The sequence below is a fragment of the Kogia breviceps genome, chromosome 6 (genome assembly GCF_026419965.1).
Source record: "Kogia breviceps isolate mKogBre1 chromosome 6, mKogBre1 haplotype 1, whole genome shotgun sequence".
Taxonomy (NCBI): domain Eukaryota; kingdom Metazoa; phylum Chordata; class Mammalia; order Artiodactyla; family Physeteridae; genus Kogia; species Kogia breviceps.
Window position 1 is genome coordinate 29212723 of NC_081315.1, and position 22618 is coordinate 29235340.

Consider the following 22618-nt stretch of genomic DNA (forward strand, 5'->3'; position numbering starts at 1 on the left):
GAAGTGGGGCAGATATTTATCTGTTGCTTAAACACCCCATATATTGTATTTTGTTATCACAGTCCAAGCTGACAAAGATTCTAGATTTATTGGTGAAATAAATCTGTATTTTTAATTTGTATTTTTAATTTAATTTTAATTTTTATTTGTCTTCAGAAACTATTACAAACAATAATTTCTTGAATGTAAGCTGGCAGTCACCAGTTTTTAAAATTCATTATATGCAGCACTAACAGAACCAGGCCCTGCAGAGGAGACTGCATACTATTTATCATTCTTATTTTTGTTTTAACAATAAGAGTAATAACTCTTTTGAATATTAAACATTTGTTCTGATTAAACACTCCATTTCTGGGCTTCCCTGGTGGCTCAGTGGTTTAGAGTCCACCTGCTGATGCAGGGGACACGGGTTCGTGCCCCGGTCCGGGAAGATCCCACGTGCCGTGGAGCGGCTGGGCCCGTAAGCCATGGCCACTGAGCCTGCGTATCCGGAGCCTGTGCTCCGCAACAGGAAAGGCCACCACAGTGTACTGCAAAAAATAAATAAATAAATAAAATAAGCACTCCATTTCTGCTGACTCATAACAGACACTGGCCTGGTACTGTTTATTAACTTTCCTATGAATATATTGTTTATAGCAGGTGTCTGATTAACATAACTGGTCACTGAAGCTTCCTTGTTGGCTACATACTTTGCCTGGTAGTAGCAGGTCCAGCTCCTTTATCACCTCATGCATTGAATCGTAATCAGATTTAATCCCCTCCTAACTTTCCCTTTTGTTGGGTGACTCACACTTGGCTGGCTATGCACACATGTCCTAAGTTCACCAGATCAGTGTAGAAAGCTATTTGAATATGCCTGATACAGATTACTCATGAATAAGAAATTGTAAACTGAATATTATTATAGGATTTCCACCAACTTGCCTGGAGAAGACTTTTGGAAAGTTCTATGAGGAGCAGATTTTTCTGAAGAGTAACTTTCCTTCATGGCCCCAAGACAAGATATAGGGCAACTAAATCATCTACTTATTTTTTTTTTTTTTTTTCTGTACGTGGGCCTCTCACTGCTGTGGCCTCTCCCGTTGCAGAGCACAGGCTCCGGACACGCAGGCTCAGTGGCCATGGCTCACAGGCCCAGCCACTCCGCGGCACGTGGCATCTTCCTGGACCGGGGCACGAACCAGTGTCCCCTGCATCGGCAGGCAGACTCTCAACCACTGCGCCACCAGGGAAGCCCAAATCATCTACTTTTTATCATCTCTAGGACTACACGGGCATATGCTACTTTTTACATTTTTTTCTACTCCACTTATTTTAGAGGAAAGTACGGAAGATTTTCTTTTCATGTCTCTCACCTTAGTACTGGCATATGTCCTTCATTCTGCTGTGGCTGGTGACACCATATCTACCCTCTTTTCAGTATACAAGGTTCTATCCCATGAACTGGATCATTGTAGTGAACAAGAAAGATAAGAACCCTGGCATGTTGAAATCAACAGGCAGTTGGAGGGGACAGACCATGAACAAACAAATATGTGTGTACTAAAATATCAGTTAGTGACAAGTGGAATGAAGAAAACTAAATATTAAAGAGATGGAAGAGGACAGAGGGCAGAGGAGAGAGAGAGGAGAGTGGGATGTTTCAGAGAGGAAAACCAGGAAAGGCCTTTCTGAGCAAATGATGTTTGAGCAGAGATGTGACTCAAACTCTTGCAAAGTGATCCATGAGGAAAGAAAATACTAAATAGAAGAAATAGCAAGTGCAAAGAATTTCGTGTATTCAAAAAAGTAGAAGGCATCAGCCTGAATGAAGTAGAGTAAGCAAGAGGGAGAGTGATAGGACCCGGGGTTAGAAAGGTAGAAAATGTCTCACTTCTTGGGTGTTTGAAGTTTATTCTACATGTGATAGGAAGGAACTGGAGAACCTTTAAATTTTACTTTTAAGTATTTCACACATGTAAAAAAGAAATAAAGGAAGAAAATGAGCACTGTGTACCCAGCATTCGCCATAAGAAACATTACAAGACTAAAGAAACTACTTCAAAATAAGCCTATTAAAGCAAGATGACTAAACTCTAAAGATCTGCTGTAGTATTTTGTACCTATATTCAACAGTATTGTATTGTGCACTTAATTTGTTAGTAGAACAGATCTCATGGAAAGTGTTCCTACTACAACAACATAAAATAATATTAAAAAAGGAAATAGGGCTTCCCTGGTGGCACGGTGGTTGAGAGTCTGCCTGCAAATGCAGGGGACATGGGTTCGTGCCCCGGTCTGGGAAGATCCCACATGGTGCAGAGCGGCTGGGCCTGTGAGCCATGGCCACTGAGCCTGCGCGTCTGGAGCCTGTGCTCCGCAACGGGAGAGGCCGCAACAGTGAGAGGCCTGCATATTGCAAAAAAAAAAAAGAAATAATTCTAACAAAAATTTATAAGATCTTTAGGGAGAAAATTAAGAAAACCACTTAAAAACATAAAATATGTAAATACAAAGTATTTGATGTAAAACTACATAGTTTTATAGAATATATAAAATATAAAGGCAACATATTGAAGAGAAGGATTTAATATCAAAAAGAATTCTCTATAAATTATCTCAATATTAACTGCATTTTTAAAGCAACAAAAAAGATTCATTTCCACATTTAAAAAAATTAATTAATTTATTTTTGGCTGCATTAGGTCTTTGTTGCTATGCGTGGGCTTTCTCTAGTTGCGGCAAGTGGGGGCTACTCTTCGTTGTGTTGCATGGATTTCCATTGTTATGGCTTCTCTTTGTGCGGAGCACAGGCTCTAGGCATGTGGGCTTCAGTAGCTGTGGCTCACAGGCTCTAGAGCACAGACACAGCAGTTGTGGCACACGGGCTAGTTTTTCCGTGGCGTGGATTTTCCCGGACCTGGGATTGACACGTGTCCCCTGCATTGGTAGGCAGATTCTTTTTTAAAAAAATTAATTTTATTTTTGGCTGCATCGGGTCTTCATTTCTGCATGTGGGCTTTCTCTAGTTGCAGTGAGCAGGGGCTAACTCTTTGTTGCAGTGCAGGGGCTTCTCATTGCGGTGGTTTCTCTTGTTGCATAGCACGGGCTGCAGGCACGAGGGCTTCAGTAGTTGTGGCACGTGGGCTCAGTAGTTGTGGCTCATGGGCTCTAGATCACAGGCTCAGTAGTTGTGGTGCATGGGCTGAGTTGCTCCGTGGCATGTGGGATCTTCCCAGATCAGGGCTCGAACCTGTGTCCCCGCATCGACAGGCAGATTCTTAACCACTGTGCCACCAGGTAAGTCCCCATTCCCAGATTTATAAGGAGTGAAAAAATTCAAGAAGTTCCAAAGCGAAAAAACAAAGTGGTAGAACTTCACCTGCCAAGTATGACTCATTACAAAGGTATACCAATTGGGGTGCTAGTATAGGCATATACTAAGAGATAAAAGAAATAGAAATGAATATCCAGAAACAGACCCAGATTTAGTTGGAAATTTGACATCTGGTAGAAGCAGTGTATCATCCCCCTTATCTTTTTCTCGATTTCTTTCACTCCAGACCCATAACCTTATATGGAGCTCAGACTTAGCTGTGCTGGAGAGCTCTCACTTTACACAAAAATCTCATTATTTTACCAGCAGCTTCCAGAGAAGTTTCATCTGGGCTAAATTCGGCAGCATTTCTGACTGTGAGGTTATTAAGATGGAGGTTTTAGTTTCACATTTGGCTTTTTAAATGCTAGATTCTTGGGCTTCCCTAGTGGCGCAGTGGTTGGGAGTCCGCATGCCGATGCAGGGGACACGGGATCGTGCCCCGGTCCGGGAGGATCCCACATGCCGCGGAGCGGCTGGGCCCGTGAGCCATGGCCGCTGAGCCTGCGCGTCTGGAGCCTGTGCTCCGCAACGGGAGAGGCCACAACAGTGAGAGGCCCGTGTACCGCAAAAAATAAATAAATAAATAAATAAATGCTAGATTCTTGCTCTGTACCAATGTTAGCCTCTCTTCTCTGTAACTGACTGAGGTTCCCTGACATGCCCAGACTCCTTATAAAGCTGTTTCTTCTTTGGTGGGAAAGAAAAAGAGAAGTAGTCATTACTCTGAATTTGCTGTCTTCCTTTACCATTCATGTTTTTATGCTTTTACTGCATATATATGTGCTCTCCAACAATATAAAATACCATTTTGAATACCTACAAGTTTTACATAAATTATGTGTCCCTTTGAAATTTTTTCTTTTTTCATAATTCTTTTTACAAGTATTTATCCATGTTGATACATGCAGCACTAGCCCACTACTTGAGTGGTGTTTATTATATATTTCACTGATTCTTTTTATACGTCTGAAGTACTTGATAATATGTCTTAAAAAGAAGAATGGTATAGGAGGTAAAGAAGGAAGCAGACATGGCAAATAGACTCCATATTTTGAGGAGTTTCTTATAAAGGAGAGTAAAGAAATGGAATGATAATTGAAGAAGAACAATAGATTATGTGACATCTAGGGAGGGTGTTTGTAAGATGGCAAATTTCTCGGCATTTTTGTATGCTTTTGAGATACAGTCCAGGAGAGCAGAAATAAATAATAGAGGTGAGACAGGAAATAATCTGGAGTAAAGAAAGTAAAGAGTAATAAAATCCTTGAGTAAGTCAGAGACAACAGGAGACTGTGGTCAAGAAGGGATGAACAGGGAAAGTTCATCCATTGCAGGAGCAAGAAAAGAAGGTTCTGAGGCTGAAGATGTTGGAAGGTTGATAGATAGGGAGGTAGGAAGATAAAATAATCTTTTCTAATTGTGTCTACTATATCAGTTTTATTAGAGATAAGGTCATCAACAGAAAGGAGGAAGATGAGATATTTAGTTTGAGGAGGGCCAAGATCATGTGGAATATTAATTGGGGAGAGGAAGAGACTGAATTAACTTGAAAAGTGGATTAAAATTGCCTGGCTATTGTGAGGGTCTACTTGACATTTGTGATTAGAAATTGAAAGTGAAATAAATCAGCCTAGTTATGATTTTTCTCCAGCCATGTCATGTTTATCTACATGAACTAGGCAGAAAGTTTGTTTTACCAGAGTCAGACTGTTGGAAAATAAGTCTGCGGAGGGTGAGGAGGTTAAAAAATGTATGCAGGGGTACCAGGGAATGAATCTAAGCTGAGTAAGGAGAAAGGTAACTGTAAATATAGTAAAGTTAATGGATTGAATGTCCCCATGGGGTTGCAGATTTATTGAAAGGGGAGAAGAGCCAAAAACATATGAGGAGGGGATCAGAGGGTAATAGGCTGAAAAGAAAGATGGAAGATATTACTGGTAATGAAAAAATCTAGTTACAATCTAGGAAGTATTATAATTCAGTAGCTTTTGGAATACAATCATTAGAAATGAAGACTCTAGAAAATGACAGCTTGAGATGCAGCGAAAACTGTTATTGAAAAGCACCTTCAGAAGACTGAGAACACAAAACAGCTAGAAGTAAATAGAAAAATAAAAATTCCTTAAGGAACTCCAAATGCTATGTCCTGTAAATGTTATGTTAAGGAGCTAATTGTCATCTGAAGACTAACCATTTAGAATATGGTAGTTGGTAATAGAACTCTTTGTCTTTCACTGTAACCAAAACACCATGAAGAACATAGTATTAAGAGTGTTCCAAACAATGACTAGTTTTAGGTATCCACAGAAAATACGAAAGCATGGCATCAGCAAGAGGTATGCAGTAGTTAAACTAGCAATCATCTCATCCCCGAAAAGCAGTCCTACTCCTTATTCTGTACAATAGTTAGAATTTTTTTTCCAAGGGCAGGTTAAGCAGATTAAGATTTACCTGCTAGAAATTATTTAGCTCATAGGGGGCATTAATGCAAGACAGGGTTTCTCATTCTCTTTCTGGCTCCAACAGCCCAAGGGTGAGGCTCACTGAATGGCACAGATACTGCACTGCCATGGAATTCTAGCACTCTAGCGATGGTTCCATCTTCTCTCTCCTTGACAAACTCTTTGGAATTCCAGCAAGTGAAAGTTATAGGAATTATCTTTTAATCATTCAAATTTATTTCTTACTTTAAAAGTCCAGGTACATTAACTTTCTTAGAATCAAAAGATTTGGAATTCACTTTACAACTTATTTAAATACATGAATATGTTATGAGACCTTGGCTAAGAGCCACTAGTTTAAGTGATTGTTTAATATTCAATGTAAATCTCGGTGCTAGAAAATATGCACAATAAATTGTAGGTGTATGCTCAATTTTGTATCTTCTCTGATTGATACTATGAACTAAACTCCATAAAAAAATAGAAAGAGAAGGTTATGATATCTGCCTTTCTTATAGGCAGTTATTAGTACTGATGGGAGTTATTAACTATCATGCACATGCTACACTGATATGCTTACATGGGTATTCCTATTTTTACCTCAAAAGATTACAAGTGCATTTAAGGATGTATATGAAAATCAAGTCCTTTATCCAAACCACTAAACAACATCAGCTAAAAAGATGTCTGGTCCCTCATCATGCTAAAAAAATATATAAGCATTGGTAGATAAAGAATCACCGGCAGGAATACGTCTAAAGAATAGAAACCCAACATCTTTATGGTAGGAAAATGAGATATTTACATTAAGATTCCTAAGAAACTATGCTCTAAAAGAAGCTTACTCTATAAACATCTCCTTGCACAACAGGCCAACATGACTCTGATTTAAAAAAAACACTTTTGTTGACTTCAGTAGGGTAACAGTCCAGAATTTTACATTTTGGAAACAGAAATACCAAAATGAAACTCTCATGGGCTTGTACCTGAAGAGATAATCTTTAATGAAACAATCCTTTAGCATTAACTTTTGGTTTCTATGCTGCCAAACTGCCAGCATCCTGCAAGAGGCTTGTTTTTATGAATCTGAATCACAAGCTTTCATTTCAATACCACTTATAACTTAGATCAGCATGATAGACTTCACAGCATAGGAGTGTCATGGTGCCTTATTGAGCACAGCATAATTCCTTTTAAAAGCTTCATTCAGAAATGCTAGAAAATGTTCATTCCTAAAGGTGACTTAAGAAGTGAATTGAGAACTGTAAAACTTATTTGACCATAAAGGTCTGAGAACTACTTTAAGCCCTTTGGACATTTTCACTTCACTGTGGGAATTAACAGGACTCTGGATCAAGTGAAATGCCAGAAGAAATAAAGCTCTTTAATGCAGTGTTTATGACATTGGAATAATTATACTGTATCATAAAATTTTGCATTTCATAAGAATTTCTGATGAAATATTTTATATTAACATTTCTTTCATTTATCAGAGACTTCCAGAGCAAAGTTGTTCTCACCAAGGAGTTTATATTCCTGATCTTATAGTAATTCAATCACATAAAACAGACTTGCTGGTGGATCTCCGTGTGTTAGGAGTACTGGGTGTGTAATCTTAATAAACAGTGATCTAACAAAAGAAGCCTAAAGCCTTGCTCTCTAACAGACTTATATAAGTAATTATACCTTTACTGAAGTTACACCACTCTCAAACCCCTGCTGTTCCTGCTGTTTCTTAAAGATGGTTATTTTCTACTTAAAGAAAACAGACAGGCTTTAGAAGAATAGCTGGTATTAAGTAATATTACACAATTTAATCAGATTCTCTGTGCAGCTTATATAACAATGGTACAAATATTTCAACCCAAATAATAAAAGACTCAAAGTCTTAAAGAAACCCAGAATGGCTAATTAGGGTAACCTAATAATCGGAGTAACAACTCACGTGACTGTAGGATAGAAAAGAAGGGAAAGGGGAAAGTCTTCCACAGGCAATGACCATTCCCAGGGCATATCATTATCATAGGCTTTCACAGGCTTTGCATAGCCATGGATAGGGTGAAAAAAGGCATTAACAATGTTAAATAATGTAAGAGGAGACAAAATGTCAAGAACTATCTTTTAAAAGTGTTAGAGGAGAAAGCAGGCAGAATTTTAGGAGCAGCTGCTTGGATTAGGAAGCAAGGTGAGGAAAGTCAGACCTTTCAGGGTTACTCTTTGCCCCTAGGGTTTGGTCTCTAGTTTATTCAGGGGTATTCAAGCTCTAGGGAAAAGTGTTTAAATAGCTCCTTCTGTCACAAACTGATTTATATCCAAGATCTAATTTGCATTGTGCATTTGGAAACATCCATTTTCAATAGGCAGATGACAGGTGAATAAGGGACTTAAAACAAGAAGAATCCTCTAGGGAAAAGCAACCCCCATCAACTAGATCTCAGTGAATGATCTGGCATCTTTTAGTCAGCAGTTTTAGTAACATCATGCCCTCTCCAGGTACCCACCCAGCAGACATGTCTCCTCTATTCAGTGTTACCAGCAACCCTGTAAATTCTAGTTTGCTTTGCACACAATCCCTTATGCGTTAAACCTTTGTCTTTTTTTTTTAATCTAGTTAACTAGTCCTACAATGATTGACTAAGTCTTAAATACACTCTATAACTTTCCCTGATTTCTAAACTTAAGACATAATTAATATCTGTATCATCGTAGCACCTGATACATGTGTGAATGTATAAGCATTTACAACCTTGTATTTATCCGGTTATATATGTGCATATCCCTCCAGTTATTATGGAGACTCTGAAACCTTTGAACCACATTACATTTCTTAGCACATATTAAGTGCTTAGAAGATCTTTGTTGAATATATTTGCAACAACAATTTTATCAAATAAGATTCTGGATTGTCTCAACCAAGGAAGACATCCATATAATACGCTCTAATGCACTGCCTTCCTATTTATGACTTATACCAGAAATTATCCATCAGAGAAGAGAAAGTACTTGTACCTTTCACATGGCTGAAAGCATTAGAGAATATCGGTTAAAATATCAGGGGAAAAAACGTGGCATCCTGTTACACAGGGTTACACTACACCACTGACAAAACCTTTATATCTTTGTAATGCACAGAAAGAGTCTGTAGATTCACAGGACCTTAGCAGTAAACCCTCAGAGCAGGTGGGACAAACATCAAACACTTCTCAAGCTATCCAGTGTTGCATAACAAAATACTTAAATCCTGCTAAAAAACTTCATGGCAGTACAATTCATTGGACTCACTGGTGAGGTGGAAGTGACAGTGGAAAGACTATTCCTGTTGTTCAGTGATCCAGCATGGGTGCCAGACTTTCCTAATATTGACCACATGCCTTAATCATCTTTATTGCTTCATTCCTGATAAGTGGATTTTGTGCTAGGAATTATACTCATTTACCTGCCTCCACATTTTTGAGCATTTTCTCCTCCTCTACTGAATAAATGTAGACCTATACGTCATGAGCTCTACTGAACTGGATCATGACAAGGATCTGAAGACCTGACCAATATCAGTATGTCTAAAATGAGAATCATTTTCTCCACATAACAAGCCATCAAAGGAAGCTAAATTGATTTGAAGAGGTAAGGAAAAATCAACACCCATTGGCATTAACAGTATACATAACATACTTGATAAGAGATAAATGAGCAGATATTTCAGATCAGTGAGACAGGACACGCCACATGCTACATACCCCTCCATCATTATCTGGCCACACCTCATAAAAAGACAACAAAAGGCCAAACTGACTTAAATTAAAGCTTGATGGATGGAGGTTAGAAATAAAAATTAACTCCTTACAGAGAAACAGTGAGTTCATGGATTGAGATTTGTACCAGCAACATAAATACATAGTGTGATCACATTTTTATTATATATATTAAAAAAAGAAGACAGATTGCCAGACACTTTCCCCAAATGGTTACAGTGGCACTAAGAGATCTTTAAAATACCTGGCTACCTGCTGTACTTGACCTCTAGTCATTCTGAATCATAAAACTGTCAGTATTTTTCATTTCATCTTTGCTTTTTGTATGCATTTTCAAAATGATTTATGATAAGAATGTGTTAAATTTCTTTTTTATTTTATTTTTTACTATTTATTTAATTTTGGCTATGTTGGGTCTTCATTGCCGCACACGGGCTTTCTGTAGTTGTGGAGACTGGGGGCTCAGTAGTTGTGGCTCACAGGCTCTAGAGCGCAGGCTGAGTAGTTGTGGCGCATGGGCTTAGCTGCTCCATGGCAGGTGGTACCTTCCCGGACCAGGGATCGAACCCATGACCCCTGCATTGGCAGGAGAATTCTTAACCACTGTGCCACCTGGGAAGTCTTTTCTTTTTTAGAAGTAATTTAAAATAAGGCTTTTGTAACATGTTACAAATAATTCTGTGTTATATTTTTAAATGTTTATTTATTTTCTTATTAGTCATCCATTTTATAAACATCAGTGTATACATGTCAATCCCCATCTCCCAATTCATCACACCACCATCCTCACCCCCTGCTGCTTCCCCACTTGGTGTCCATACATTTTTTTCTCTACGTCTGTGTCTCAATTTCTGTTCTGCAAACTGGTTCATCTGTACCATTTTCTAGGTTCCACATATATGCATTAATAAACAATATTTGTTTTTCTCTTTCTGGCTTATTTCACTCTGTATGAAAGTCTCTAAATGCATCCACATATCTACAATTGACCCAATTTCATTCCTTTTTATGGCTGAGTAATATTCCATTGTATATATGTACCAAAACTTCTTTATCCATTCGTCTGTTGATGGGCATTTAGGTTGCTTCCATGTCCTGGCTATTGTAAACAGTGCTGCACTGAATATTGTGGTACATGTCTTTTTTTGAATTATGGTTTTCTCTGGGCATATGCCCAGTAGAGGGATTGCTGGGTCTTATGGTAATTCTATTTTTAGTTCTTTAAGGAACCTCCATACTGTTCTCCATAGTGGCCGTATTAATTTACATTCCCACCAACAGTGGGGAAGAGGGTTCCCTTTTCTCCACACCCTCTCTCCAGCATTTGTTGTTTCTAGATTTTCTGATGATGCCCATTCTAAGTGGTGTGAGGTGATACCTCATTATAGTTTTGATTTGCATTTCTCTAATAATGAGTGATGTTGAGCACCTTTTCATGTGCTTCTTAGCCATCTGTATGTCTTCTTTAGAGAGATGTCTATTTAGGTCTTCTGCCCATTTTAGGATTGGGCTGCTTGTTTTTTGAATATTGAGCTGCATGAGCTGTTTATATAATTTGGAGATTAATCCTTTATCTGTTGATTCATTTGCAAATATTTTCTCCCATTCTGAGGGTTGTCTTTTCGTCTTGTTTATGGTTTCCTTTGCTGTGCAAAACCTTTTAAGTTTCATTAGGTCCCATTTCTTTATTTTTGTTTTTATTTCCATTACTCTAGGAGGTGGATCAAAAAAGATCTTGCTGTGATTTATGTCAAAGAGTGTTCGTCCTGTGTTTTCCTGTAAGAGTTTTATACTGTCCAGTCTTAATTCTAGGTCTTTAATCCATTTTGAGTTTATTTTTGTGTATGGTGTTAGGGAGTGTTCTAATTTCATTCTTTTACATGTAGCTGTCCAGTTTTCCCAGCACCACTTATTGAAGGAACTGTCTTTTCTCTACTGTATACTTGCCTCCTTTTTCATACATTAGTTGACCATAGGTGCATGGGTTTATCTCTGGGCTATGTATCCTGTTCCATTGATCTATATTTCTCTTTTTGTGCCAGTACCATATTGCCTTGATTACTGTCACTTTGTAGTATAGTCTAAAGTCAGGGAGTCTGATTCCTCCGCCTCCTTTTTTTTCCCTCAAGACTGCTTTGGCTATTCAGGGTCTTTTGTGTCTCCATACAAATTTTAAGATTTTTTATTCTAGTTCTGTAAAAAATGTCATTGGCAATTTGATAGGGATTGCACTGAATCTGTAAATTACTTTGGGTAGTAGAGTCATTTTCACAATATTGATTGTTCCAATCCAAGAACATGGTATATATCTCTCCATCTGTTGGTATCATCTTTAATATCTTTCATCAGTGTCTTATAGTTTTCTGCATACAGGTGTTTTGTCTCCTTAGGTAGGTTTATTCCTAGGTATTTTATTCTTTTTGTTGCAATGGTAAATGGGAGTGTTTCCTTAATTTCTCTTTCAGATTTTTCATCATTAGTGCATAGGAATGCAAGAGATTTCTGTGCATTAATTTTGTATCCCGCAACTTTACCAAATTCATTGATTAGCTCTATATTTTCTGGTGGCATCTTTATGATTCTCTATGTATAGTATCATGTCATCTGCAAACGGTGACAGTTTTACTTCTTCTTTTCCAAATTGTATTCCTTTTATTTCTTTTTCTTCTCTGATTGCCGTGGCTAGGACTTCCAAAACTATGTTAAATAACAGTAGTGAGAGTGGACATCCTTGTCTTGTTCCTGATCTTACAGGAAATGCTTTCAGTTTTCCACCATTGAGAATGATGTTTGCTGTATGCTTGTCGTATATGGCCTTTATTATATTGAAGTAGGTTCCCTCTATGCGCACTTTCTGGAGAGTTTTCATCATAAATGGGTGCTGAATTTCCTCAAAAGCCTTTTCTGCATCTATTAAAATGATCATATGGTTTTTATTCTTCAATTTCTTAATATGGTGTATCACACTGATTGGCTTGAGTATACTGAAGAATACTTGCATCTCTGGGATAAATCCCACTTGATCATGGTGTATGATCCTTTCAATGTGCTATTGCATTCTGTTTGCTAGTATTTTGTTGAGGATTTCTGCATCTATATTCATCAGTGATATTGGTCTGTAATTTTCTTTTTTGTAGTAACTTTGTCTGGTTTTGGTATCAGGGTGATGGTGGCCTCATAATGAGTTTGAGAATGCTCCTTCCTCTGCAATTTTTTGGAAGAGTTTGAGAAGGATGGGTGTTAGCTCTTCTCTAAATGTTTGATAGAATTTACCTGTGAAGCCATCTGGTCCTGGACTTTTGTTTGTTGGGAGATTTTTAATCACAGTTTCAATTTCATTACTTGTGATTGGTCTGTTCATATTTTCTGTTTCTTCCTGGTTCGGTCTTGGAAGCTTATACCTTTCTAAGAATTTGTCCATTTTTTCCAGGTTGTCCATCTTATTGCCATAGAGTTGCTTGTACTATTTTCTTAGGATGCTTTGTATTTCTGTGGTGTCTGTTATAACTTCTCCTTTTTCCTTTCTAATTTTTATTGATTTGAGTCCTCTCCCTTGTTTTCTTGATGAGTCTGGCTAATGGTTTATCAATTTTGTTTATCTTCTCAAAGAATCAGTTTTTAGTTTTACTGATCTTTGCTATTGTTTTCTTTGTTTCTATTTCATTTATTTCTGCTCTGATATTTATGATTTCTTTCCTTCTGCTAATGTTGGGTTTTGTTTGTTCTTCAGTCTCTAGTTCATTCAGGTGTAACGTTAGATTGTTTGAGATTTTTCTTGTTTCTTGATGTGGGCTTGTATAGCTATAAACTTCCCTCTTAGCACTGCTTTTGCTGCACGCCATGGGTTTTGGATTGTCTTTTTTTTTTTTTTTCTTTTTGCGGCACGTGGGCCTCTCACTGCTGCAGCCTCTCCTGTTGCAGAGCACAGGCTCCGGACGCGCAGGCTCATGGGTCCAGCCACTCCACGGCATGTGGGACCCTCCCGGACTGGGGGATGATCCCGTGTCCCTGGCATAGGCCGGTGGACTCTCAACCACTGTGCCACCAGGGAAGCCCGGATTGTCGTATTTTCATTGTCATTTGTCTCTAGGTATTTTTTGATTTCCTCTTTGATTACTTCAGTGATCTCTTGGTTATTTAGTAACATATTTTTAGCCTCCATGTGTTTGTGTTTTTTACATTTTTTTCCCTGTAATTCATTTCTAATCTCATAGCATTGTGATCAGAAAAGATGCTTGATATGATTTCAATTTTCTTAAATTGACTGAGGCTTGATTTGTGACCCAAGATGTAATCTATCCTGGAGAATGTTCCATGCACACTTGAGAAGAAAGTGTAATCTGCTGTTTTTGGATGGAATGTCCTATAAATATCAATTAAATCTATCTGGTCTATTGTGTCATTTAAAGCTTATGTTTCCTTATTAATTTTCTGTTTGGATGGTCCGTCCATTGGTGTAAGTGAGGTGTTAAAGTCCCCCACTATTATGTGTTACTGTCAACTTCCTCTTTTAGAGCTTTTAGCAGGTGCCTTATGTATTGAGGCACTCCTATGTTGGGTGTATATATATTTATAATTGTTATATCTTCTTCTTAGATTGATCCTTTCATCATTATGTAATGTCCTTCCTTGTCTCTGGTAACGTTCTTTATTTTAAAGTCTATTTTATCTGGTATAAGTATTGCTACTCCAGCTTTCTTTTGATTTCCATTTGCATGGAATATCTTTTTCCATTCCCTCACTTTCAGTCTGTATGTGTCCCTAGGTCTGAAGTGTTTCTCTTACAGACAGCATAATATATGGGTTTTGTTTTTGTATCCATTCAGCAAGCCTGTTTCTTTTGGTTGGAGCATTTAATCCATTCATGTTTAAGGTAATTATCGCTATGTATGTTCCATTTACCATTTTCTTGATTGTTTTGGGTTTGTTTTTGTAGGTCCTTTTCTTGTCTTGTGTTTCCCACTTAGAGAAGTTCCTTTAGGATTTGTTGTAGAGCTGGTTTGGTGGTCCTGAATTCTCTTAGCTTTTGATTGTCTGTAAAGCTTTTGATTTCTCCATTGAATCTGAATGAGATCCTTGCCAGGTAGAGTAATCTTGGTTGTAGGTTCTTCCCTTTCATCACTGTAAGTGTATCATGCCACTCCCTTCTGGCTTGTAGAGTTTCTGCTGAGAAATCAGCTGTTAACCTTATGGGAGTTCCCTTATATGCTATTTGTCATTTTCCCCGTTTCTGCTTTCAATAATTTTTCTTTGTCTTTAATTTTTGCGAATTTGATTTCTATGTGTCTCGATGTGTTTCTCCTTGGATTTATCCTGTATGGGACTCTCTGCGCTTCCTGGACATGGGTGGCTATTTCCTTTCCCATGTTAGGGAAGTTTCGAGTATAATCTCTTCAAATATTTTTTCGAGTCCTTTCTCTCTCTCTTCACCTTCTGGGACCCGTATATGTGAATGTTGTTGCATGTAATGTTGTCCCAGAGGTTTCTTACACTGTCTTCATTTCTTTTAATTTTTTCTCTTTATTCCATTCCGCAGATGTGAATTCCACCATTCTGTCTTCCAGGTCACTTATCCATTCTTCTGCCTCAGTTATTCTCCTATTGATTCCTTCTAGTGTATTTTTCATTTATTTTATTCTTCATCTCTGTTTGTTTGTTAATTCTTCTAGATCTTTGTTAAACATTTCTTGCATCTTCTCGATCTTTGCCTTCATTCTTTTTCCGAGGTCCTGGATCATCTTCATTATCATTACTCTGAATTCTTTTTCTGGAATGTTGCCTATCTCCGCTTCATTTAGTTGTTTCTCTGGGGTTTTATGTTGATCCTTCATCTGGTACATAGCCCTCTGCCTTTTCATCTTGTCTATCTTTCTGTGAATGTGGTTTTTGTTCCACAGGCTGCAGGATTATAGTTCTTCTTGCTTCTGCTGTCTGCCCTCTGGTGGATAAGGCTATCTAAGAGGCTTGTGGAAGTTTCCTGATGGGAGGGACTGGTGGTGGGTAGAGCTGGGTGTTGCTCTGGTGGGTATAGCTCAGTAAAACTTTAATCCACTTGTCTGCTGATGGGTGGGGCTGGTTTCCCTCCCTTTTGGTTGTTTGGCCAAAGGCAACCCAACACTGGAGCCTGGGCTCTTTGGTGTGGCTAATGGCAGACTTTGGGAGGGCTCAGCCAAGGAGTACTTCCCAGAACTTCTGCTGCCAGTGTCCTTGTCCCTTGGTTAGCCACAGCTGCCCCTGCCTCTGCAGGAGACCCTCCAAAACTAGCAGGTAGGTCTGGTTCAGTCTCCTATGGGGTCACTGCTCCTTCCCCTGGCTCCTGATGCACACAGTACTTTGTGTGTGCCCTCCAAGAGTGGAGTTTGTTTCCCCCAGTCCTACCAATGTCCTGCAATCAAATCCCACTAGCCTTCAAGGTCTGATTCTCTAGGAATTCTTCCTCCCGTTGCCGGACCCCCAGGTTGGGAAGCCTGACGTGTGGCTCAGAACCTTCACTCCAGTGGGTGGGCTTCTGTGGTATAAGTGTTCTCCAGTTTGTGAGTTAACCACCCAGCAGTTATGGGATTTGATTTTATTGTGATAGCACCCCTCCTACTTTCTCATTGCAGCTTCTCCTTTGTCTTTGCATGTGGAGTATCTGTTTTGGTGAGTTCCAGTGTTTTCCTGTCGATGATTGTTCAGCAGTTAGTTGTGATTCTGGTGTTTTCTAAAGAGGGAGTGAGAGCATGTCCTTCTACTCTGCCATCTTGAACCAATCTCCTTGCATTATTTTATCATTAGAATTTATTATGCCCTAGAATACTATCTTTTTTAATCCTCTTTAATCCCTTCTATGCTTAATCAAAATCTTATTATTAGAGAGCTTGTTCATATGAAAAGAATTTTAGGGGAAACTCATTATATGCTCCCCATTTAATAACATAAAACTATATCTTGAGAAAATAACAGAAAATCCAGTGTTGTCTGCTTGTGGTGGGTAAAGCTGTGACCTGAGGAGCAGGAGGACTAGGATACAGTTACAGTTTGCCACCAACTAGTCAGGGAGGCTGAAATAATTCATACCCTATCTCAGACCATTGGTTTTTCAGATGCAGAGGGTATTTCAGGTTTTAACATTTTTGTCTAGGGCTCCACAGTGAAAGTGGACTTGTATTCATTGTTGAGTTCATTTCAGTTGCAGAAAACAAACTAAAAGTTCTATTTATGTGTTGAGAAAACACTGGAAAACCTTCAAAGTTCAAACTTTTAAAAATTAGTTAGATATGAGAATAGATAATATAGAACCAAATTATGATTCTGTTTCCTTTGAGATATGCCATCCTATTGTTACTAGTTTCATTTGTTGAGATATAAATGAATATCAAATAAAGGTTCTCATGTTTGCATAGTCTTCAGCTTTTAAGATCAGTCTCTATATGCAGTCTGAAGGGACTTCATTATCCCAAAGGAAGATTTTCAGACAAAAATCACATCCTCAGTCACAATTTTTTATTACCATAGTGATAAGAAAAAAAATGAGAAAAAAAAAAAGCTAAAAATACCTGAACACATACAGACAGTTTTGGATCTTTGACCTACTTGGTGTCATACACTGATGAAATTAATCAGTTTAATTAAGTACATATGGGTTAGGTGAAATATTTTACTGGATGAAAAAATGTGTAGGTTGCACATCTGTAGCTATTATCCACAATCAAATAAGTCAGTATGAATGAAGATGATTGACAATCCAAAATGCATAAAATCAGATTCTCTTATCAGAAGCAAGCAGAAAACATTAATTTAGCTCCATTTCCCATAAATTTTCTGTTTTCTTTCCATTATTTTAGAATATCTCCATTTTAAGTTAAAGCTTCTTATAAACCAGTAGAATTTTTGAACTGGATGTAGCAGCATAATTGGACATATATTTTAAATATATTAGAGTGGCTTCTTTCTATAAAGGAAAGCTTCCCAATTTTAGGCATTATAATAAAAACAGTATGTTTTACACTAACTGTTCTTTTGAAAATTCTAGTTTTAATAAGAAATTTAATAGAGTAAATGATTTTCAGAAAACCTACTATATTGCAAGGCATTATCTAGTCTGTGAAAGATCAATAAAAGGCAGTACTTGCTGTCAAGAATATTTTAACCATCTATCTAATTATGCTTTTGTAACACTGAACTTTTAAATTTTACTCCACATAGTAAAATGGAAAGAGCATTGAACTTGACTTGAAGAGACCAGGGATAGTTTCTGCTCTCCTAATGAGCTTAAAAAGGTCTCTAAGTCTCAGTTCTCTAATTTGTAAAATGAACATAAATGAGCATTATCATCTTCTCTAGCACACAGGTCGTTATGGTAAGCAAGAGATGATATGGGTGTAAACCAGTGGATGACATTCAATACAAAAATCTCTATAGAAATATGTCATTCAACAATTAGGGTCAACATTTTAACATTTTCAAAATAAAAATTATGAAAATTAATTTTCATAATTATCTAAGTATACTTAAAATTATTTAAGAATAATAGCAAACATTTATTGAGCACTTATAATGGGCCACATGTTTTACATGAATTATTTCATTTTAATCTCACAACAGCCCAATGACTTAGACAGTATTATCTTCCTTTTACATATATATAAAGTAAGGCAAGGCAGAGATAAATAACTTGTCCAAAGACATACAGCTAATAAGTGCTGAAGCCAGGAATTAAATCCAGGCAAGCTAATACTAAGCCATGCTCTAAACCTAAGCCTTTATGATATACTCCAAAATAATCAGTGAAGGAAAATATCACTATGAAACTGTTAATTTGAAGAAAAACATATTTTAAATTACCAACACTAACCAGTATAAGTTAATGAAATCCCTAATTGATTTTATTTTGCTGCATTCAATTTTTAAAATTTTATTACTTATTATAAAGAAAAATGGTAAGAATTTAAATATACAACAGTAAATACAGAATACCCTTATGATAGGTTATTACTCTATCATAAATAATGTTGTAAAAGATACTTATGGCTTGGAAATTAATGAGTATTGTTAAGCAAAAAAGTAGATTTTCAAATATTTAGAAAATTCCAATTTTCATAAAAATGTTATATGCACAGAAAAAAACTGGGAATGATGAACATCAAATGTTAATTGCTATTTGTTACTAATTTTATATATTTCTATATTCCCAAATTTTCTATAATAAATATTTAATGTTTTTGTCATCAGGAAAAATTTGCTTAAACATCCAACACGATCTGGATGCTTCTCCAGACTGTGAATAAATATTTATCAAGAGTCTAGGAAACTTTTCTAGGTACTAGGGATTCAGCAGTGGCAAAGCAAAGTCCATACATAGATAAAGAATTAGATAATTACACTAAGAACTAACAAAGGAAGAGAACTTCAACCTATAATGAAGCTTCAACCTTGTCACTCTGACATTAATCATATCTTCCTACTGGTATGTGGGCCCTTCACCTCTATTAAAAAAAAAAAGATCCTGAAATATTTTGTTTTGCTTGTTTATCTTTTCTTCTCAATTAAATTACAGGTACATCATTCATCGTCTTTAAACATGGCAGCCAGCCATAGCATTAGTGTGGACACAGGAAGAAATGCTGAGAAGAAGCTTAAGGAGTTAAGGAAAATTCATTGAGATTTCCCATACCTTGGTGACAATTTCCACTCCATTACTAATCTTTAGAGAATGGAAAAATGTTGCTCCATTTAACTTACTAAATATTCCCATACAAAAACAATATTATCCTTTCACTTATTGACTGTTCAGAAAAAAAATGATTTTCTAACTGTGAAAATCTATTGTATTAAAATAATTGATAATGTTTAAACATTTAAACTTGACTATGTTCTTTGGTACCAAATCTATTCAGCAGAAATCATTTTAGCATCAGTATTTAAAATACATGGTGGTTTAAAATATATCCTGACATAACTTATATTGTATCAAAAACACATTAAAAGCTTAAAAAGCTGAAGAATCTCTTCTACCTCTCTAAAAATAATTTTACCATATTAACTTCTTGTAACCTGTTCTTTTAATCTCTTCTTTCATATATATTAAAATCAGGCTATGAAAATTTGAAAAAAAGGGACTTATAAGACATGTTTAATGAAAGTAAGAGAAGGAAGGAAAGAACAAAGGAGGAAAATAGGGAGGAAAGAAAGAAAGGAGAAAGCAAAAAAAGAAATGAGAAAATACCTCTATGGACCAGGTCCCAAACCTCATCAATTTGCTGGTGCATTGGGAAATGACCACAGTCATTGAAGTACTTAAGGAGCTCACTTCTTTCTAATCCTTGCCAATCTTCTCTTTTAGCAAACATTGTTTCATAGACTACAAGGGAAAAAAAAGATAAAATAAAAGATTTTCTTTGTAAATAACATATCAAGTATATACCCCACCTGAAAGTGTGGTCTGGATTTGAAGACACCTTCACTCCAGTTTTATTTTGATGTCTGGTGATAAGCCTCCATGAGGGGAGTAGGACCATGTCAACCTCCTGGGGCAAGCAGAGGAAGTGGGCATGCTTCTCCCTCCCCCACTCCAAAGGAGGGAAATTTGGTCTTGCTTCCCCAGAGAACACTGGCATCCTCTGGCCTGGTTTACATGACAGATGTCCATAGACTCTACATATATCAACATTCAAACCACATCATAATACATAGCTCAGGGCTTCTTGGGGCCTGATTTCTGTTGACCCATTTCAGCATTCATTTTTTATTACTTTTGATTAGTTTCCCTAATTTTTTCATCTCTTTTTGACTTCTACCCACATTCTAACTATTTACTTGAATTGGTGATTCCACTTTGCACTGCTTATTCTACTGCTGATTTTGCCCTTATAATATCTACTTTTTGGTAACTTCATGCATTCCTACTTCTTACTTTTTTGTTTGTTTTTTGTTTCTTGTTTTTTTTTTTGTGGTACGCGGGCCTCTCACTGTTGTGGCCTCTTCCGTTGCGGAGCACAGGCTCCGGAGGCACAGGCTCAGTGGCCATGGCTCATGGGCCCAGCCGCTCCATGGCATGTGGGATCTTCCCGGAGCGGGACACGAACCCGCGTCCCCTGCATCAGCAGGTGGACTCCCAACCACTGCGCCACCAGGGAAGCCCCCTACTTCTTACTTTAATGTCTTTTGTCACTCCTGGCTCAAGGCTTCCCCAGAAAATCATTCAGTTGGGCCAACCCTCACCTATTTCCCATACTTGGCATTAGACAGGGTTTAGATAATGACCAAGAGAACTGATGCATGCATTTTGTAAGTGTAGTTCTCCATTTTTTTTTTTCAAAAAGGTGAAAATGAATCTCCATTCTAAAGTATATGGATTAACACCATAAAGCTGATGGTTAATCAGCATTTACAAGTTGACAGGGTCTGTCCTCAGCACAGGTTTAGCTCTGAAATACGGGCTCCCAATGACAAAGGGTACCAGAGTGGTTTCTAACAGAAGTTAATGTATCATCCTGACAATCAACTATATAGACTTCAATTTTCTATCCATTCACTCATTCACTCATTCAGTTGAGATGGACAGTCAAAAGACATCAACAAGTTCAAGAAACATTTAGTGATTGCCTGAATATGAGTAGCTATTCCAGATTCTGAAACATAGCAGAAAATAAACATAAATGTCTATTTAGTATCTCTATGACCTTTTCTCTATTCTAACAAGCAAACTAGAGCAGTTGCTGTTGGTGTCTCCATTCATATTGCCTTGTCCCTTACACGTCTGTGAATGGTAACCTGATTTAAATTGCCAGCATCTGCATTTCATTGTCTAAGGGGTCCCTCTGGCTGCAGGACTCCACTCTGCCCACCTGTGCAGCAAGCCAGAATTGCCAGGTGATCAAGGCTCCCATTGGAGCAGCCCTTCATCCCTGACTGGGGGAGTTGGTGGGTAAAGACACAGCACTCGAGGCCAAGATGGCTACACTGTTCCCTAGAGGGATTAAGCTCTAGTTGCCCACATGGTCATCTGCTGGATGATGCACCTTTTTCTTCTTTCCATCTCTTCCCTGACTCGTTTCTCCATTCTGCTAACAGTATTTCCCCAAATAAAATAGTTGTACTCCCTCTCACTTTTTAAAGGATTAAGTAAAAGAAGCCCCAGCAGTTTCCCAATGAAAGAAGAGTTTTCTCTTTCTCTGCCTCTCTCACTTGTTTTCTCTTTCTGACTTCTTCCTGCCTTTTCATCTCTCAAATACTTTGCCCCTTCCTGCTTTTTTCTCTAGAAACCAGGCTGTTGGACTGGGGAAACTGATCTGAGTTCTATGATTCTATGACTGATTCCACGACTTACATAGAATCTTTCTCTCCCTGGCTTCTTCCTTCCTCAACCTCTAGCCACTGACAAAGAGGCATTCTAACTCAAAGAATTCTGGTTATTGATAAATACTTTTGGTACATAATTTTAGCGTAATTAATAAGCTTAATGAAAACTATGCTTTCAAAAAATATTTTTGAGACCTTCTGATAAACCAAGTTATTTGATAACAGTGGGTATGTATTAATGAACATAACAGACACAGTTCTTGTCTTCATGGAACTTACAGTCCACTATAAAATAAACATATTATGACTAGCTGAAACTACCAAAAATGTAGCACTTTTACTTTATAAAGCAATAAGTTGCTGATTCCAATTAAATACAATTTACTCGGATCATTCTGTTCTTGTTTTGTTTCATTTTTAAAGAAAAGTTACAAAAGCCGTTGTTGGTTTTTTAAAATTATTTATTTATTTTTGGCTGCATTGGGTCTTCATTGCTGAGCACAGGCTTTCTCTGGTTGCGGCAAGCAGGGGTTACTCTTCGTTGCAGTGACCGAGCTTCTCATTGTGGTGCACATGTTGTGGAGCATGGGCTTCAGTAGTTGCAGCATGCGGGCTCAGTAGTTGTGGCTCGTGAGCTCTAGAGACAGGCTCAGTAGTTGTGGAGCACGGGCTTAGTTGCTCAGCAGGTGAATTCTTAAGCACTGTGCCACCAGGGAAGTCCCATCCAAGAATTCTTAAATGGAACACAATGATGACAGAGAACCAAGCAAACATTCACCTTGTAT

At 37.6% G+C, this 22618-nt stretch overlaps 1 protein-coding gene across 1 annotated transcript in view; it reads right to left on the minus strand.

Annotated features, from left to right (window-relative positions):
• Positions 1-22618, minus strand: part of IQCM (IQ motif containing M) — a 363785-nt gene that overhangs the window by 194478 nt on the left and 146689 nt on the right. The window contains exon 13 of the mRNA XM_059066097.2: positions 19759-19893. Coding sequence (XP_058922080.1) covers positions 19759-19893 — 135 coding nt within the window. The remainder of the gene's footprint in view (positions 1-19758; positions 19894-22618) is intronic.